Source organism: Bacillus rossius, chromosome 1 (assembly GCF_032445375.1).
Source record: "Bacillus rossius redtenbacheri isolate Brsri chromosome 1, Brsri_v3, whole genome shotgun sequence".
Taxonomy (NCBI): Eukaryota; Metazoa; Arthropoda; class Insecta; order Phasmatodea; family Bacillidae; genus Bacillus; species Bacillus rossius.
This window is the reverse complement of record NC_086330.1, coordinates 140,977,163-140,994,513: the sequence shown is the minus strand read 5'-3', so window position 1 is coordinate 140,994,513 and position 17,351 is coordinate 140,977,163. Positions and strand designations below refer to the sequence as shown.

The following is a 17,351-nucleotide window of genomic DNA, read 5'->3' as shown; positions in this document are numbered from 1 at the left end:
GGAACAAGGCGTCATTGCGACAATAAAGAAAAAGTACAGACACATGCTTCTGACATATATTTTGCAAGAAGAAGAAATTTTATTAGTAGATATGCTAAAAACAGTTAATATAAAGGACGTTATCTATTGGTTAGTTGATGCGTGGTCAGAAATTAAACAGGAAACTATACAGAAATCCTGGTCATACTTATAAAACTCAGAGTTTCACAAAGTGAAGAAGAAGAAACAGTTGAAGATGACTGTGATAATATGACTCTATTGAATTTAATGGTGGCAATCCCTGGCTGCGAAATGGAATCCAGTGCTGAAGAGGTTAAGAAGTGGTTAGACAGTGATGAAATTGAAGAATTGACGGATGAGAAAATTATTGAAATGGTCAACAAACGGGATGAGGACACCGAAAAATACGAACAAGAGGAAGAAGAAACCAACAAAAAAATTAGCCATGCAGATGGGTTTCTATGCTTAGAAAAGGCACTCGAATACGTGGAGCAGCAAAATGACGTCACGCCAAATGACGTAATGTTTTTTAAGAAGTGGAGCACACGAGCAGCTGAGAAGCGAGGAGCATTAAAAAAACAAAAAACAATAATCGATTATTTTAAAAAATAATAATTATGTATATATTTCTATTCTGCCTTTAAATATGTTTGTATTTTCTTTTTATTAAAACATCGACATATGTATTAGAAATTGATTTTGCGTGTTTTTATTCGTATTTCCAATAATCCGAGGTTCTGATAATCCGAGTTGGCCCCGGTCCCATCCAGCTCGGATTATCGAGGTTCTAGTGTATTGAAATAAGAGAGAAATTTTTTTGATACATTACATAATTTTGAATTTTTTAATCTGGATCCCTGCTATAGGCAATGGCTGATTTTTCTCAGTATACCTGGTACATAAGCTCATCTGACAAAAATTTAGTCACCTTATTGCGCACACACAGATGGATCGTTTAGCCTGTACAGATGGTGCAGTGAATGAGATCTGTGCTCAACTGCACGTACACTGCCTCTACGTGAGCATATGGCAGTAGCGATCATTAAGACATTGACGTTTCAAGCAGACAGTGGCAAAAAGGGGCAATCGTGTTTGGCCATGCCCATGGCCATATGGTGCGTGAAGTTGTTGGATTTGTTGGTGTTTCGCACAGACTGTTCAATGTGTCTACAAGCAGTGGTGTACTACACGTGGCCACGAAACACGTCACAATTGTGGTTGGAATAAGATCCTGACTGAGAGGAACCGGAGATGCATTTCACGGTTTGTGAATCAAAATCACTTCCAAACCCGACAGGAATTGTTTCATTCAGTGAATGAAGGTCCATCCCAACCTGTTAGCGAGAGAACATTGCAACAGGAACTGCATGCAGTGAACATTTGGAGTCAAGTCACCTCGCAAGAGGCCATTGCTCACACAGGCACATAAGCTGCACATATTTAATGGGCTAGAAATCATTGAATGTGGACAGTAGTCGACTGGCGGAACGTAATGTGGTCTGAAGAATCATGTTTTTGCCTGTATTCCAATGATGCATGTCATAAGAGTTCACTGAAGGCCAAATGAAGCATTTTATCCTGGATGTGTGCAAGGTCAGGTTCAAGCCAGAGGAGGGTCAGTGTTGCTATTTGTATCATGGATTGGGCCTACTCACTGCGGTGACCACTTACATGAACCAACATGTTTACTTAAACATTCATGATGAGTATACCCCAGGTTTTCAAGGTGTCAACAGCAAAGTTTATCGGGCTGGACGCATATGTGACTGGTTTTATCAAAACTCCCCCACCCTATTACATCTCAATTGGCCTGCAAAATCACCTGACTTGAACCCCGTTGTAAATCAGTAGGACATGCTGTAACAGCGGGTAAAATCCACACATCAGCATCCCCACAATTTGGCAGAATTGCACGATCAAATCCTCAGCGAGTGGCTTAACCTCGATGTGTCGTACCTGCACAACCGCGTGGACTCACTTTTGAACTTAATCCAGACGGTTAAGTCCACTGTATTAATTGATGCTTGTAATGATTTATCCAGGGGTGACTAGTTTTTTGCCTGGTGAGCTTATTGTTACCTTTTCTAACAATCTCATTAACAGAATGAAACCTAGTTAAAATAAATATATTTCACCTTTTACTAGATAAATATTCAGTCAGTTGTAAGCAGTAAATGTGTAGTGATTTTTTTTAAATGTTGAATAAAAAATGGTTTGAATCAGCACAAACTGTTATTGTAGTATGTGTGTTTATAGTAGCAGGCTTTTCATGTCATCTTCTTCCTTATTGTTAAATTTGGTTAAGAGGGTTTAATTGGTGACAATTAACTTTTTTTTTAGCTTGGTTTGTTTATTCCGAGCAGAAATTTTATTTGGTTATCTAATATATATATATATATATATGTTGTGTGGCTGCTCTTACGATGTGGGACATGTCTGGTTGTTTAATCATTACAGTTTTTTAACTTTCAGTTAATATTTTATGGAATGTTATTATGGTTTTGAAGCAGCGTAGTCTTTACAAATAATTTTTATTGTGTCTGCAAAACATTGTACAAGTATGCTATAATTTCTTGCAAGCATAAAAACATGGAAGAACAGCCAGAATATTTTCTATTTAGACAATATGGGTTGTGTCAGAATAATGGGCAAGATTTGCATGAGAAGATGGAAGTATTTGAGTGAGTGCAGTTTTTATTTTATTTCTGGCATCCTAATGCATATAGTCTTGTGTTTAATAGGTATTGTTTAGACATGGAACTGAAACACTATGAAATATAGAACTGAAAATTATAAAAGCGTATTATAAATCTAGATAACTGAAAATTATTATTTCAGAATTATTTTCAACATATTTTAATGCTAGCTAATGCTCGACATGCTTTGATTTTCCTCAATCAATTTTTTGTAATTTGTTTGGAATAGGTACTCAAAGCAAGGTATACAAAGCATCTATCTCTCTGTATATCTCTATCTCTCTAACTATATATATCTATCGCTTAATCTTTATGTGTCTCCCTCTATATATATGTACATATATCTATACAATTCAATATAGCAATAAAAATATTAAAAATGATCTTTTTACCTGTCTATTTTTTATCAATCTTATTACCTGTCACTGTGACATAGGTATATAAAAACATGTGCATATTTGAATGCAATGTCGTGTCAAAATTTCAAAGCAATCTATGATGAACTTTCAGAGATTTTAGATTTTGAACAAACAGTAATCTATATTTTTATTTATGTAGATATGGTTGTACATTTCATCAATTTTCAAGTTCTGGCATTAGGATTCCTGTCTGAATAATTCATTTTTGCTTCTTGTATCAATCTATTGACTTATGTTTTTGTTATTTAGCACAATGGTTTGTACTTCCAGAATCTCTGAAGCAGAAACTATTATCACCGGGGGAGACTTCATTAGAATGCGCACAGTAGAAGAAATTGTATCAGATTTCGGCGAGCAAGCGTGCTTTGTACTACTAATATATGCTCGTATATGCGCACAGACAGAGCGCTCGAAGAGAGCCTCTGAAGCGTATCGCAAAGCGCTCAAGCTGAATCCCTTTCTGTGGTCTGCTTTTGAAGAACTTTGCAACCGCGGCGAGAAGCCGGACCCCGTTCGAACTTTTGAAGTTTCAAATTTGGATAATTTTTCGATGTGTTATGGTGTGAATCCTGTGTTGAGTTTTGTAAATAGCTGTGGATATTTGAGTGGCTGTCCTAATATGAGCAACACTAGCAGTCCAGCCAATAATACTGACCCTATCAATAGGTGAGTGTAATTTAAGCTATGATTATTTTTTTAAAACAGAATTGAGAATTAATGTTTGACATGTTTCTGTACGTAAGATTTAGCAGATATTGTTGGTACCCTTATAAATGTGTGGCTACATTGAACTAAAAAATGATCTCTTTTTATAATTGCATGGGCCACCTTCCAATTAGTGTACTCAACATAAAACTAAAATGGTCAAAATTGAAATACTTAAATATGCTGTGGATTAGCAAATGTTTTCTTTCACTTAAGAACCAAGGTTGACAGTTGCATTTTGGTTCCAGCACACCTATCCAGGTGTTGAACTGTTTCAATTCGACATTGGGCAACGCACGGTCGTTTGTGCTGGACGAGAGCCCACTTGCAGTTGCCCTCAACAGCACCCACTCAGCTCTACCAACCTTCACCTCTGCCCGCGGGAAGAACGGGAAGTTCAGGAACCTGTTCAGTGGCGTAAATACTCCTAGGTATGGCTCTGTCTGGATTACTGCACCGTGCTACGTCACCTTGTCACTGCATTTGTTTTAAGTCATCAATCCCGGATATGTCCTTTACTTATCAAAAACATCGGTCCTATTCTGTCCTCACCAAATTCACTCAGGTTCATCTTTCCTTGCTATCTTATCAGCCCAAAAAGTTTTTTTTTTAAAGTTTTTAATTGAATATTTAAAATAAAAAATATTTTGCTTATTGATGAAATAAAAGACTAGTAAATTTCAAATAACATTCATGAGATTGTTTGTACTTTACATGTTGTAGTGTAGTAAAACTTAAGTTAAATATATTTTATTTACTTTTGAGATGATACCAGTACAATCCTAATAATGAAATTATTAATTAACCTATTTTAAAAATTTTATTTTTACAAATTATTTTAAAAAATACATATATTGGCCTTAAATTCAAGTTTTAAAGAAGGAAAAACTGTAAATTTTTTTACAGAAATATTTGAACAGAATAAGGTTTTTTTTAAAATAACTTCATTGCATCTATGTTGGCTGTGTGAAATTCATTGGGGCTTGTTAATTAATTTCAAATAACTTTAAAGGTCAGAAATTCACAAAAAACTGTAATAATTCTTTATAAAACAATTACTGGGGCTGATAACATCCAGCTTGTATAAAATATGACATCAAAGTTGTAATGAAAGCGTAAGTGGGTGAAAAATCTTTCCTAGACCTCAACAAAAAATGAAGAAAAATAAATTAGCAGCAGCTTATTTTCCTACTATCTGCCATGAGCATGACATGCATTCATCAAATGACAAAATGTTTAGTGAATATTGTATTTTTTAATAAGGATTCAAACCGAATAACTTGTATATTATTTTTCCTTCCTTATTTCAGTTTTGGTTTCCTCCCACTGGACAACACCGGTTCGGACGACTCTCTGCAAAAGGCACTAGCAGTTCTCTCCCCGAGCGTTCCTCCGTCGACTCTCATGGAAGCCAACGACCAGAAGAGCCTGGCTAAGAGAGTCAGCAGTCTCCGGGCCCATGTTGGGGTATGTGCCCATTTATTTTTCCATCAGTAGGCATGCAGTATGTTAATGACTCATGCTCGTGTGTATAACTGCATGGCAGTATTGATATTCAAATATGGTCTACATTCTATCTTTTTGTATCTGCTCAATTCAAAAGTGCATCGTCTTTGAGTTTGGGAGATTGCGAGGATTATTTGGAGACGAAGAGGTTTGTGACGTAAAATTAATTTTATTTATTTTTACCAGTTTATGTAATGCAATTTAAATGGAATGAGACCTTAATGTCTTTAAAGGGGCGCATACCTGGGCACATATACAGTGTATAGTCCATCCACGGTAACCTCCTACTTTTCTGAAGCCCTGCTTTTCACCGGATCTACTTTAATGTCACTATGTATCCTTCCGCCGTATGTAAACAAAAACATTGCCATGTGACAAATGTCAAATGGTTTGTTTACAATCACCAGCTGTCAAAACAATGTGTGTATGTATGTATATATATATATATATATATATATATATATATATATATATATATATATATATATATATATATATAAGTAATTTGAATATGATCTAAGTATACATGTATATGTTCATAACATTATTTATGATACCCAATGGTAAAAATATTAAAAAATAAGTTTGTTAGCTAAAGAAAAAACATATAATTTAAAGTAAATTTTTAGGAGAATATATAAATTTACAACATTTATGTAAGCAATAAATATCATCATTTAGTACAGTTCAACACAGTTTTCTGCATCTGAAAAAAAAAGTATTGTAAATTATACATATGGCTGTCCATCTAAGCAATCTGGAAAAGACTAAGGATTGAAGGTTTAATAAAATTAACAAATTCAGATGAAAACATTTAAAAATGAATTTTCTTCTTTTATTTAATAAACCCCTACCATTTTGCCGGTTAAGGCCACAAATAAAAATATGGTTATATACATTTTCCTGAGTATACTTATTAGACAAAATCATAATTTTATGAACAGTAAAATTGTGGTGAAGAATTGACAGTAATTTCTATACCACTTATATGCATTATTTATTTGTGGCCCTGGATGGGGACTGGCTTTTTGTTTTCCAAGTAAGTTCACTGAAAAATGAAGACACACAACAAAATAAAATGTTTCACATACACCTATACGAATCCAGAAATGAAATTTATTATTAATTTCATAATACGTGTAATATAAAGTTAATACATAAAGTTCCAGTAATCAACATACTTAATGGGAATGCATAAAAGAAAAAAAAATGTTTCAAACCCCAATACTTACAGTTGCCCAGGTGTTTATTACATACAGACCTCAATAAGAACACCCGGGTAAATCATCAAGAGGAACTGCCAGTACTTCACTGTCTCCATCTACTTGCTGTGTCGTAACCTCAAATTCTTCGCTGTCACTGTCTTCACTTGAACTATCCTCGCCGAGGTGGATGATGAGTGGAGGAATGGTGCCGCTGTCTATGTGGACTTCTCTCTCCCAGTCTGCTTGAATTAGCTTCTCCACGTGATCCACACACCTCGCCCATCTAAAAAAATTAATGTATACAGTAAAACCTCTATATAAATGACCTGTTTATAGCAAAAACCACTCTATAACAAAATATGTTTGTTTCTGTCAAAACGGCATAGTAAACAATGCATGGCATGCTCTTTATTACATACAATTTTGAACTCACTCCACAAGAAACTATTTTTAAACACAACAAAACTCATTTAATGTGTTTTCCTCAACTATCAAAGCTATTATTTAATACTTGAAGTAACATGTTTTGTTTTATGTTATCTGAAAAAAAAAATTATAGTGGTTTATTCAAGATATAATAAAGCTGTAAATATTATATATGTTATCAATAAAGGCTTAGAATGCATATGATAAAATATTTATTTCATAAGTTTTGTGTTTGTTTTTGGTTAAAATTTGTCCCAGACAAAAACAGTGAGATATAGCGAAAATTTAATTTTTTGAATAGTTTTGATGATTTACTGTATATGTATTTCACTATAATAACATAACTTTTGAAAATACTAATGTGCAAGAACTACATGTGTAAATACCTATTCAAGTTCGCTAGATGAAAATATTCAAAATTCTCTACGTTGAAATTTTATCTGAATATTGAAATCTGCCTACAGCACTGAACCCACCATAACTTTAAAGTCATTGACACAAGATTAAGCATAACAGAAAGTAATATCACAATTACTAATAAATACAAAACTATTTATGGAAATGAAACAATTGCAAATGGACTGCAATTACAAAAAAAAAAAAAAACCTTGCAAATAAGTCACCACTGTTAGATCTAGAAACTACACAGATATGTATGAATCACATGGGAATAAAATTACAAACACAAACACAAACACGAACACAAACACATACATGCAACACATTTTCAAAACGACAACTACACAAATTCAAACCACTTATTTTTATCAATTGTTTTAAAACTGTATTACTGGTATATGAATATACACAAAATGATAATCACACTATACACACACTAGCACACAAAGTTATCAAAAGGAATGGTAGGACCAGGCTGCTAGGCAACAATACTTACGTATTATGTAAAAATGTATGGTAAGGGTTTTGCTGAAGCTTGAGGAATGTTCTACAGGAAAATAAAACAATTTCTACTTCAAAAGGAATACCCCATTGGTCATGCAACATGAAAATACCTCTCTGGTGTGGAAGCATCAAGAGCCTCTTTCCAGATGGCTGCAACTGCATCATTGTCAAATCTCTTGGCCCGCCCCACGTTACTATTGTAATGGTGTTTACATTGAGCCCAAACTAGTTCGATTGCATTATAGTGGCAGTGATAGGGTGGGAGTCGTAGAATTTCGTGGCCATAGTAACGAGCCAACTCGTCTACCTCATATCTGAAAAGTGTGTTAGAACAAGGTGTATACGTAATTTTTTGCAACTATCTCACTTTTAAAGAAATGCTGTGAAAAAAACGAAATAATATACCGTATTCGGGGCTTGTTTTGTTTAGCTATTCTCAGCAGCTCCACTTTCAACAAATTATTTTCATGTTTTATCCCATTCTTCTCCAGCCACGCGATCAGTGCAGCCTTGGTCCAGTTCGTTGTAGGTGTTTTCTCAACCTACGTTATGCCAACATTTAACTAAATACTCAAGTAGCTGATAAGAATTCATGACAGTAGAACCCTGTTACAATTTTACTGCTTATAAAGTTTTCCTGCCTATAATGTATTATTTTTCAAGTCCAATATTTTCCCTATAAGGACAATGTTTTTAATTCCTGGATATAATGTTTCACAAATTATGCGTTTCGTGCTTGTAATGTTCACTTCATAAAATTTTAGAAGACGAAAAAAATTAAAAGCCTTTGTCTATACTGTCTATGTATATGTGTATGTTAGCAGTTAACTGCCTGTTGACACCCTTGGAAAACAAATAAATTCATAAATTTTTAGCCATTCTGTGTGTTTTCAAATGTATTCACTTAAATCACATGTTCAAGTGGCAAAAGAACTGGACTTAAGCATTTCCACTGTAAACACTGTCGTGAATTATGATAATTTTACAGCAATGAGACAATGTGTAAGTAAAGACAAAGCAGATAGAAGCTGGAAGCACCATGATGTTAAAGAAAAATTGTTTTTGGCTTGCTACAAGCAAATTGGAGCATCAAATATATCTTTATGCAGCTTGTTGAGTCCATTGGCAATAAATCCACACTAAAAAGTACTAAATTGAATTTCCTGCTTATGTTTTTTTTTCTTGTAGCCCCTTAAAAACAAATTATAACAGGGTTCTACTGTACTTATGCAAAGCAAACATGTGTTTTGGCATATTGTCGTAATGAATTTCTAAATTTAACAAAGCATGTTAGTTTAGTGACTAGAAATTTTTTTGAAAATATTATTTTAATTTATTAAGTAGGGCAACAGAGCATTCATAAAGTGGGTCCTTTTACCAAACAAGTAATTATGTCATTTTCAAATGCTGTTTGCAATAAAAAAAATTTATTTGGTATTTCAAACCCTCTACTAAATTAGTTTGCACTACAATGTAATTCAATTACATTATATATATATATATATATATATATATATATATATATATATATATATATATATATCTGTGTGTGTGTGTATTCAATTTCAGCTCAAACATTATAGTTTATAAAAATGTAGTGTAGGCATACTATTAAGATAACAATTATTGCTGGCAAAATGTATTAGTCTCGAATATTCGTACTTATACACAATAATAAACACATGTAAATTTTTCACATTACAATTTGAGCAATAAAAAGACACTGCTTTACCATTGCACATACCTGGGTGCTGTGATATGAAGCATTGTCCATTATGATGACACTGGGTTCCTCAAGATGCACCAACATGTCTTCAAACCACATCAAGAAAGTTTCCCCATTCATCTCGCCATGGTAGTCTGCAGTCTTCTGACCTGAAACAAAAAGTAATCCTGCTCCTGGCACAAAGCCAGTGCGCCCTCCAGCATTAACAACAATAAACCTTTTACCATCTCCAACAGTACGTCTCTTCGCAGATTGTAGACTCTTGTCCTGCCATGACTTTGATACAGTTCCTGAAAAATATATGAAATGGAAATGAAATACTTTGTATTGGACCACAGAACAAATTTTCAAATAAATTAATGCCTTGCCTCTCTGGAAAATCCATGTTTCATCAACAAATATGAAATTGGCACCTCTTTCTTTTTCTTCTTTATACTTTCTCAAGAAATCTATTCGCTGCAATACTATGTTTTCATTCTCTATCAAAGCTTTTCGTCCATCAACAGTTGTCCATGAAAATCCCATCTTCTTTAACAATTTATGAAGACTTGATCTTCCACCATAATAATCTATTTGTCTTTCCCTGATTTATTTCAAAATGGTGTCGACTGTAACATTCAAACCTGTAAATTTATTGCATACATTAACAATACATGAAATAACAGAGGTACACAAAACTAAGCGAAACCACAACCCCGTAGAAGATAATTTAAGTGCACAATTTACATTTATTAAATAGTTTTAATAAACTTACATTTCAAAATTACTTTTAAATTAATTTAAATTTTGTAGTTTGCTTAGAGGAATTCTACATTGCAGTATTTTTGTCTGCAATGATATGACGATTATATTGCGCGTTTGTATTGAAGTTGTGTAAAACATTAGTATTTCAGCATTCAATTTAGCAATCAATAAGTTACAAGCTCTACACTGTGTTGTAGGTAAATGTTTTGTATCGTGTATCCCATGTGATCCCTAGATCTTTATGCATGAACCTGTACATCCTATTGATCGTGTGGTGCATGCTTTTTTTCATTTATTCAGATCAAAGATCCTGAACATAATCAAATATTGTGGTATAGCAAGAATAATTATCATAAGTTTAATAAAACATATATATATTTTCATTATTATTCAACTTTAAATCATAACTCATTACTACATCACAGGTTTTTAGTTTTGGTTTTGTACAGGATTTTTAAACGTAATAAATTAGAAAAGCAAGCATCATCAATCACAGGATCAATATTTGCAGGATCATGCGATCAGGATCAATGTATCGAATCGGATACGCGATACTAAACTTTTACTGTTTTATAACCTTCTGTTACTTCATACACTAACACACAGTTTGTCTGGCTAAGTTGTGTTTTCATATGATACTTCATTACAATGAAGTAGGCCTATTGTTTATAAAATAACAATACCCCTATATTTTCTAAAGGGTTAGGCAGGGCATGACACTATTTTGCAATAGAATATATATTGTACTGGACCCTGCCACACAGTACAATTTAGCCAATTAAGTATCCCAATTTTTTTTTAATAACCATGCTTGCTTAGACCACAACTCACTAATTTGTAACCAATTACTGCTAAAGCGCACAACTGGATATTATTGATACTGGAAATAGTCATTATTTAACCTTCTGATACATCATAAAAGTTGAGGTTATTTAATATGTATACTGTGTATAACGATATAAACATTACTTGTAGTTTTAGAATGTAACAATTTTCTTTCTATCTTTAACCTAACCTTAAAAGGACGTGTACCTATTTCATATGTTGCACAATATTCTATATATCAATACCATATCAATAAAGAAACCTAACAAACCACCCAAAAATGTTAAGTATTTTTAAAGGACAGATGATATCGGAAAAAAACTGAACCGGTCAATCTGCATATGGATATATGAAATGAATACAATTAAGTAGGGCCTACCCCAGTGATATTGAAACTACTCTTCAGTATCAAATTTTTACCTTCAGCGTACATCCTGTAAATTGCATTCCTGATTGCATTTACTGTGAAATCGTCGACTGTGTCAAGTGACTTTCCTTCCTGTGGCCTTTTTTTCCTCTTTTTTCCTGGTGTTGAAACTTCTTCAATGTCTTTCTTGTAGTACCTAACCAAAAAAAAAAAAAACATTTGTCATAAAACTTCCGGGGACCCGTTCACAATACGCAGTTAGGCAGTGTTCCAAATATGGCATTTTGTCACAAATATTTGCTTTGTGGTCACTAAATGGAAACATGACAGACTTTGTCCACGAAATTAATGAAGTGTTTTTTTATTTATTTTGTGATCTCCCAAACAGATGAAAAACTAATTAAATGCAAATTATAAAATCACTCCCTTATGTTATAGTTAAACCTATCATAAAGTTTATAAACATCGTTATAAACAAACGTGTATCACACCCATAAAAATACTTGAAAGTGCCTATATTGTTATTGTTAGGACCTGAGTAGGCCTAATATGATTTTAGGTTAACTTTTCAACAGAGACGCCACATGGCGGTGTTGTCTCACACCAAAAAATATAAATTGGAAATAAAACACAAAAAAACTCGTGAGTTAAAACACAGGCCGACAATACTTAGGACACAGTCGATATTTTTTTTACGTGCATGAATACGAAAAAAGCCTACTTACTTGAGAACAGTTGACTTTGCGATGTTGAGAAGAAACGCGGTCGTCTGCGTAACGTCACATTTCTTCAAGTCGCCTTTTCTAATTAAAACATATAAGTTCTGAGCGACGTTAATGATGTCCATCTGACGCTGCGACGAAGTAGCTTTCCCCATCCCGGAACCAATTACCATTACAGCAATCACAAGAACCACACAAAATATCAAAACGATAACAAACTCCATCATTACAATAGTAGATAATAAATAATATAACAAAGTTAAAATACACAATATTAACACAAAATCCTGAAACACAAACTGTACGTTATTTCACGGTCAGTAATATATTAAAACACACTGCAATATGGCGTACAGACTGCAGACTGCAGACAAACGGCTGAAAGAGAAAACAAACAAGTGACTATTAACATTATTAATGCGCGACCACGGTTTCGGCACGTAATATTTTTTTACCGTTAACATAACATTTTTATTTCACCAGAGATTTAAAAAAATGTTCAAACTTAACAAATACCCAAACAAATTCTTAAATACACGCGGAAAGTCAAAAAATATATATTTTGGCTATGGAACTATTTCGTTCTAATCATTGCCAACACACCACTTCTCTCACTGTTTCATTTACACACATGCGAGATCATTAATATTAATAATATTGTACATAGATAGTTACTTTTTTTGTAAAATTTTATTTAACATCATTATACGGTAATTTAGTGTTAATGCATGTTTAATATGCATATGATGGAAAGTATTTTTGCAAACGAACCAAACATGCTGCATCCTGGTGTGTTTTTTCAAAGGTTCGTTTAAAAAAGTAGGAGGTTACCGTGGATGGACTATATATTGGAAAGTCAATGAATATTAAGGAAAAGTCAGGAAAGATGGAATTTGTTAGGGGAAGACAGTTATTTTACATGAAATGCCAGAAAAGTTATGGAAATCACATATTGTAATAATTATTTGAGGGGAAAATGTCAATCTCTATTCTGCTATCATCCAGACTATGAAGGCATTTTTTATTTCAGTTAGTGTTTTATTACATAGTCGTACACGCTATAAAATGGTGTACGCAAGGTTCTCTTTGAAATAAAGAAAGTGATGAGAGAACTAGTCCAGCTATAGGAGTAGGAAGTTTCTTTATTAATTTCAGAAAATTGCAACACAGGTAAATTATTTAAAAAAATATATTATAAGAAATTCAAAATTTTTGTCAAGGAAAAGTCAGGGAAATTTTGCTACAAATTTTGTGGACACCCAGAATAGCAATCTGGGAAAAAATATTTAAAAACGTGAAGATGGTGGGAACTGATATTCGTTAATTTTTGGTTGAATTGAAGTCTCCTGACTTGAAGGAAAGGACGAGTGTTTGAGCCAGCTTGTTGGTTCTCCCCCGACCACAGCAGCTGATCAGCCGCAAGGAGACGCCGCTGCAGCTGAGCAAGCCGGTGTTCAGCCAGTCGGGCAACACCGGCAACTCCAACATCCCGTCGTCGCCCAGCCAGCCTGTGGCCACGCCGCCACTGCAGCCCAGCCAGAATGTGCGCAGGAGCTCGCGGCTGTTCAGCAACAGCTACTCCGTCAAGGTGAGGTCAATCTGAAATACTGTTTAAGTTATAGGGGCACGGCCTGACTTTAAAATAATTAAAGCAGGATCCTTGCAAGGCAGCTTACAAGGGACCATTTAATTTCATGTGTACATTCACGGCATGCAATAGGGTGTGCTCATTGGCAAATACCTAGATTTTCGTCAGGCTATTCGTCAGTTGTACTGATAAATTGTTACAGTGAAAGGTGTTTGATTTTTCAAAAAAAAATAAAGAAAGAAAGAAGTCATATGCTAAAATAAATCCTTACAGTTCTATGAAATAATTGTTTGCTCAAAAGAAAGAATATTTTGTCCTGTAAGCACAAGCAAGCTTGTTTATGCAAGGTTCTGCCAAACAGCATACACTAAACCTCCAATTTTCCAAATTTGGATTTAACGAAGGTAGCGGTTTTTATAAATAATTTTCAGGAACTGTCTAAACATTGAAAGTTTTGACACCAAAATATAAATAATCAGAAAAAAATTTACAATGAAAGCTTTTAAATACATGGCATTATTTTTTAATGCATATTGTATATTTTGCGTTGGCTTTAATACTCTCAGTTAGGTTCCTATAGGAGAAAAAAATTGGACATTTCATTTAAAAATGTGGCGGCTGTGGCTTCTACGACGTAAATGGGTGCGCGCAAAACTCACCCGGCTAGGCTGGCGTGTGCTGGCAGCATCAAGATGTATAGTTTACCCCTTCCTCTCCTGGTAAACATTCTTCAAGGCTGAAGCTCATCCCTCCCAGAGACATAAACCATTTTGTCCTCCCCCCCCTCCTTTCTTAACATTTGAACATTCCCTTCCCTCGTACAACCATTCACAAGAAAAACTGTGAACATGGCCAAGGTTATTTTTTCTCATTGCCTTGATAGTATTTAATGTTTAATGAAATTTTACGTATTAAGACCAAATACACCCAAATAATACCAAATATATTCGGTTAAAAAATGAAACATTATTTTTCTTCAGGAGGGGGTTGGAAGGTTCAAAATGGCCACCCCCGATTTAACGAAGGTAGTGATTGTACAAATGAAATCCCTGGAACCATGAGTATACATTAAATCGAGTATATAGTATATACTACCTAATTATTACGATACGGACACAAGACTCAAATGGTATGACTACCTAAGGTTAGTACTAGTGATGGGATTTTCGATACCTCGATACCTTCGATACTTGACGGTATCGCAAAGTATTGAGTATCAAAACTGTAAGTTCGATACATTTTTTCGATACCGGTATGCTTGTTCATTTGTATTGAATTAAGTTTTGAGTCGCCATCGTACAAAATACAACTACAGTAGAACCACGATGATAAGTTCCCGTTTAATACATTGTTCAGTGTCATACGGCGATTAATTTTGGTCCCGCCGAAAGTACTATATTTACAATGGTTTACTTTCCCGGAACATACACTTATAGTCATTTGTTTTTACGAAGCGGAAAAGCCCTAAAAGTCACAAATTTTTTTGCTATATTCCTCCTGATAAACTACGTTTTAATGCTTTTATTTTGAAAAACGTTCATTGTTTACCTTTGCAAACGTATGAAAATAACTTTATCGCACCATAGATATGGATAGTATCAGGAAGACTGTGCACTTCGCTAGTAGCATCTATGGCCAGCACCAAGCGAGACTAGTGGCGCAAACTAGCAATGATTATGAAAATGGTGCACGCGCTTTACCAAGGCACGGATCTCATATTTTGTGCATTCATTAATCTTTGAACTTAATATGCCCATTTGTTATTGTTTACTCACGATCGGATTGTTTTGTATTTTACGTTTCTCAAGTTAAAATTTTATTGAAAATTTTTCTGTTGCATAAAGTTGTTTGTAAAATGAAACAAACAAGCAAAAATGTCTTATTTTCTTTTTACAATAGCCTAATTTTTTTATTTCTAATTTAGGCTTGGTGACTTTTCCCCCCCTCCAAGAAAGGACTTCAAACATTTTGTAAGGCCACTGTTTCTCATGTCAGCTTTCATGGTTGTTACAGGACTAGAAAACCGGGAAAACCGGGAAATGTCAGGGAAATTTAAATGGTCAGGGAATTCCGGGAAATGTCAGGGAAAATTCTACGAATTCTGGAAATTTTAAAGTTGCGTATAATTCAAACAAAGCTTTGTTTTGATGCGCTCGTACCGCTACCGAACGACTCCGCTAAAAGGCTGCTGCTTAAGGCACACGGCAACTGCAACATTTTTTTTTACTTGGTCTACGATTGTCCGTTGCAATAGGCTGTTACAACCACCCACCATAACTTCTGGCCAATCCAAGCACTCGTTTGTTCACTAGCGAACCCAGGCCTTCATTTGTTCGTGTTTTGCTCCTTTTTAATTTGCCCTTCAGACTTTGTATTATGTTCCGTTCCATGCAATGAACTACAGAACGGGCATGGCGTCGTTTATCTTTTGAAGGCTATTTTCACGTGGAATAAGGTGAGTACAAAGCTTATTACGTGAATTCAAAGGCGTTGTTTCAGGTGAAGTTAGTCTTTGATGTGATCATAATAAAATAAAGTACATTTTGATAAAGAGGCAATACCAATTCTCATTTTGAAAACTACCAAGCTGATACGAAAACACGTGGCTTTTGTGTGCGATTATGTTTTTGCAGGAGCCACAGTTACAGCATATCAAACCCTCTGCTAAAAATATAAATTCTGCGTACTGCATTTTGTGCTACAAAAGTATTCAACTCAGCAATATGGGTCGAAGAGCTCTCACCAGCCATGTCGAAGGAAAAAAACACATTCGCGATTCTGCCGTCAAAATAACACAAAAAATAACCTTATTTTACCTCATGTTGAAATTTTTATACTACATTTAATCATATGCACGTTAATATTTATGGCATGTAGGCCCTACTTCAAAAGAAAGTCAGGAAATTTTTCTCTTAAATTTCTGGAAAACCGGGAAAAGTCAGGGAATTCTAAGATTATATTTCTGTAGCAACCATGGCTTTACTTGATTATGGACTGTATTTTACATTTCTGGTGGTTTTATTATATGTATATATAATGATGGATTCATATCTTTCATTAATATAATGCAATTATTTACACATTAGACATTATGTATTTAATTTTAATCTGACATTGTGCTGGTATGATAGATTGAATTTATATAGTTTAAAACTAATTTATGTTATTTGTAATAATTGTTACTTAATGGGAAAATATTTTTCCCTGGAGTATCGAAAGTATCGAAGTATCGAAAGTATCGAACTGAAAAAACAATACAGAATCAAGTATCGAAAGTGTGGTATCGTCCCACCTCTAGTTAGTACAGATTTACACAATGAAATTTCCTTGAATTTTTAAGGCCTGTCTGACAAAAAATTAATGAATTTACTGTCATTTTAAAAATAAAATAAGTTTGTTTTTCAAAAAATTTGAAAACATAAATAAGAAGTGTTGAGTTGTTTTAAGTCAAAGTGGTTGTAATATTTTAATGGTACAATTTTTTTGAAACATTGTAGTACTGTACTGAAATGAAAACAA

The 17,351-nt window shown here is 34.1% G+C and overlaps 2 protein-coding genes across 6 annotated transcripts in view; one reads left to right on the top strand and one right to left on the bottom strand.

The window, feature by feature from the left end:
* Positions 1-17,351, top strand: part of LOC134546226 (cell division cycle protein 27 homolog) — a 106,986-nt gene that overhangs the window by 14,429 nt on the left and 75,206 nt on the right. The window contains exons 4-7 of one of the 2 annotated variants that reach the window (XM_063388859.1): positions 3,386-3,781; positions 4,069-4,251; positions 5,131-5,287; positions 13,653-13,832. In XM_063388859.1, coding sequence (XP_063244929.1) covers positions 3,386-3,781; positions 4,069-4,251; positions 5,131-5,287; positions 13,653-13,832 — 916 coding nt within the window. Of the gene's footprint in view, positions 1-3,385; positions 3,782-4,068; positions 4,252-5,130; positions 5,288-13,649; positions 13,833-17,351 lie in introns of both variants that reach the window. The other variant, XM_063388858.1, reaches the window with a different exon arrangement.
* LOC134546227 (uncharacterized) lies at positions 5,808-12,728 on the bottom strand. Of its 4 annotated transcripts, XM_063388861.1 has the most exons (7): positions 12,248-12,728; positions 11,576-11,718; positions 10,000-10,209; positions 9,605-9,876; positions 8,266-8,402; positions 7,971-8,174; positions 5,808-6,814 (listed from the first exon to the last, which is right to left on the bottom strand). In XM_063388861.1, exons 3-7 carry the CDS (start codon positions 10,109-10,111, stop codon positions 6,589-6,591), a joined length of 951 nt encoding a protein of 316 aa, XP_063244931.1. In that variant the 5' UTR covers positions 10,112-10,209; positions 11,576-11,718; positions 12,248-12,728; the 3' UTR covers positions 5,808-6,588. The 4 variants fall into 4 exon arrangements, 2 of the variants coding, with proteins under 2 accessions (XP_063244931.1, XP_063244930.1); XM_063388860.1 differs by having other exon boundaries at positions 9,605-10,209; XR_010079109.1 differs by lacking the exon at positions 7,971-8,174 and having other exon boundaries at positions 9,605-10,209; positions 12,248-12,727.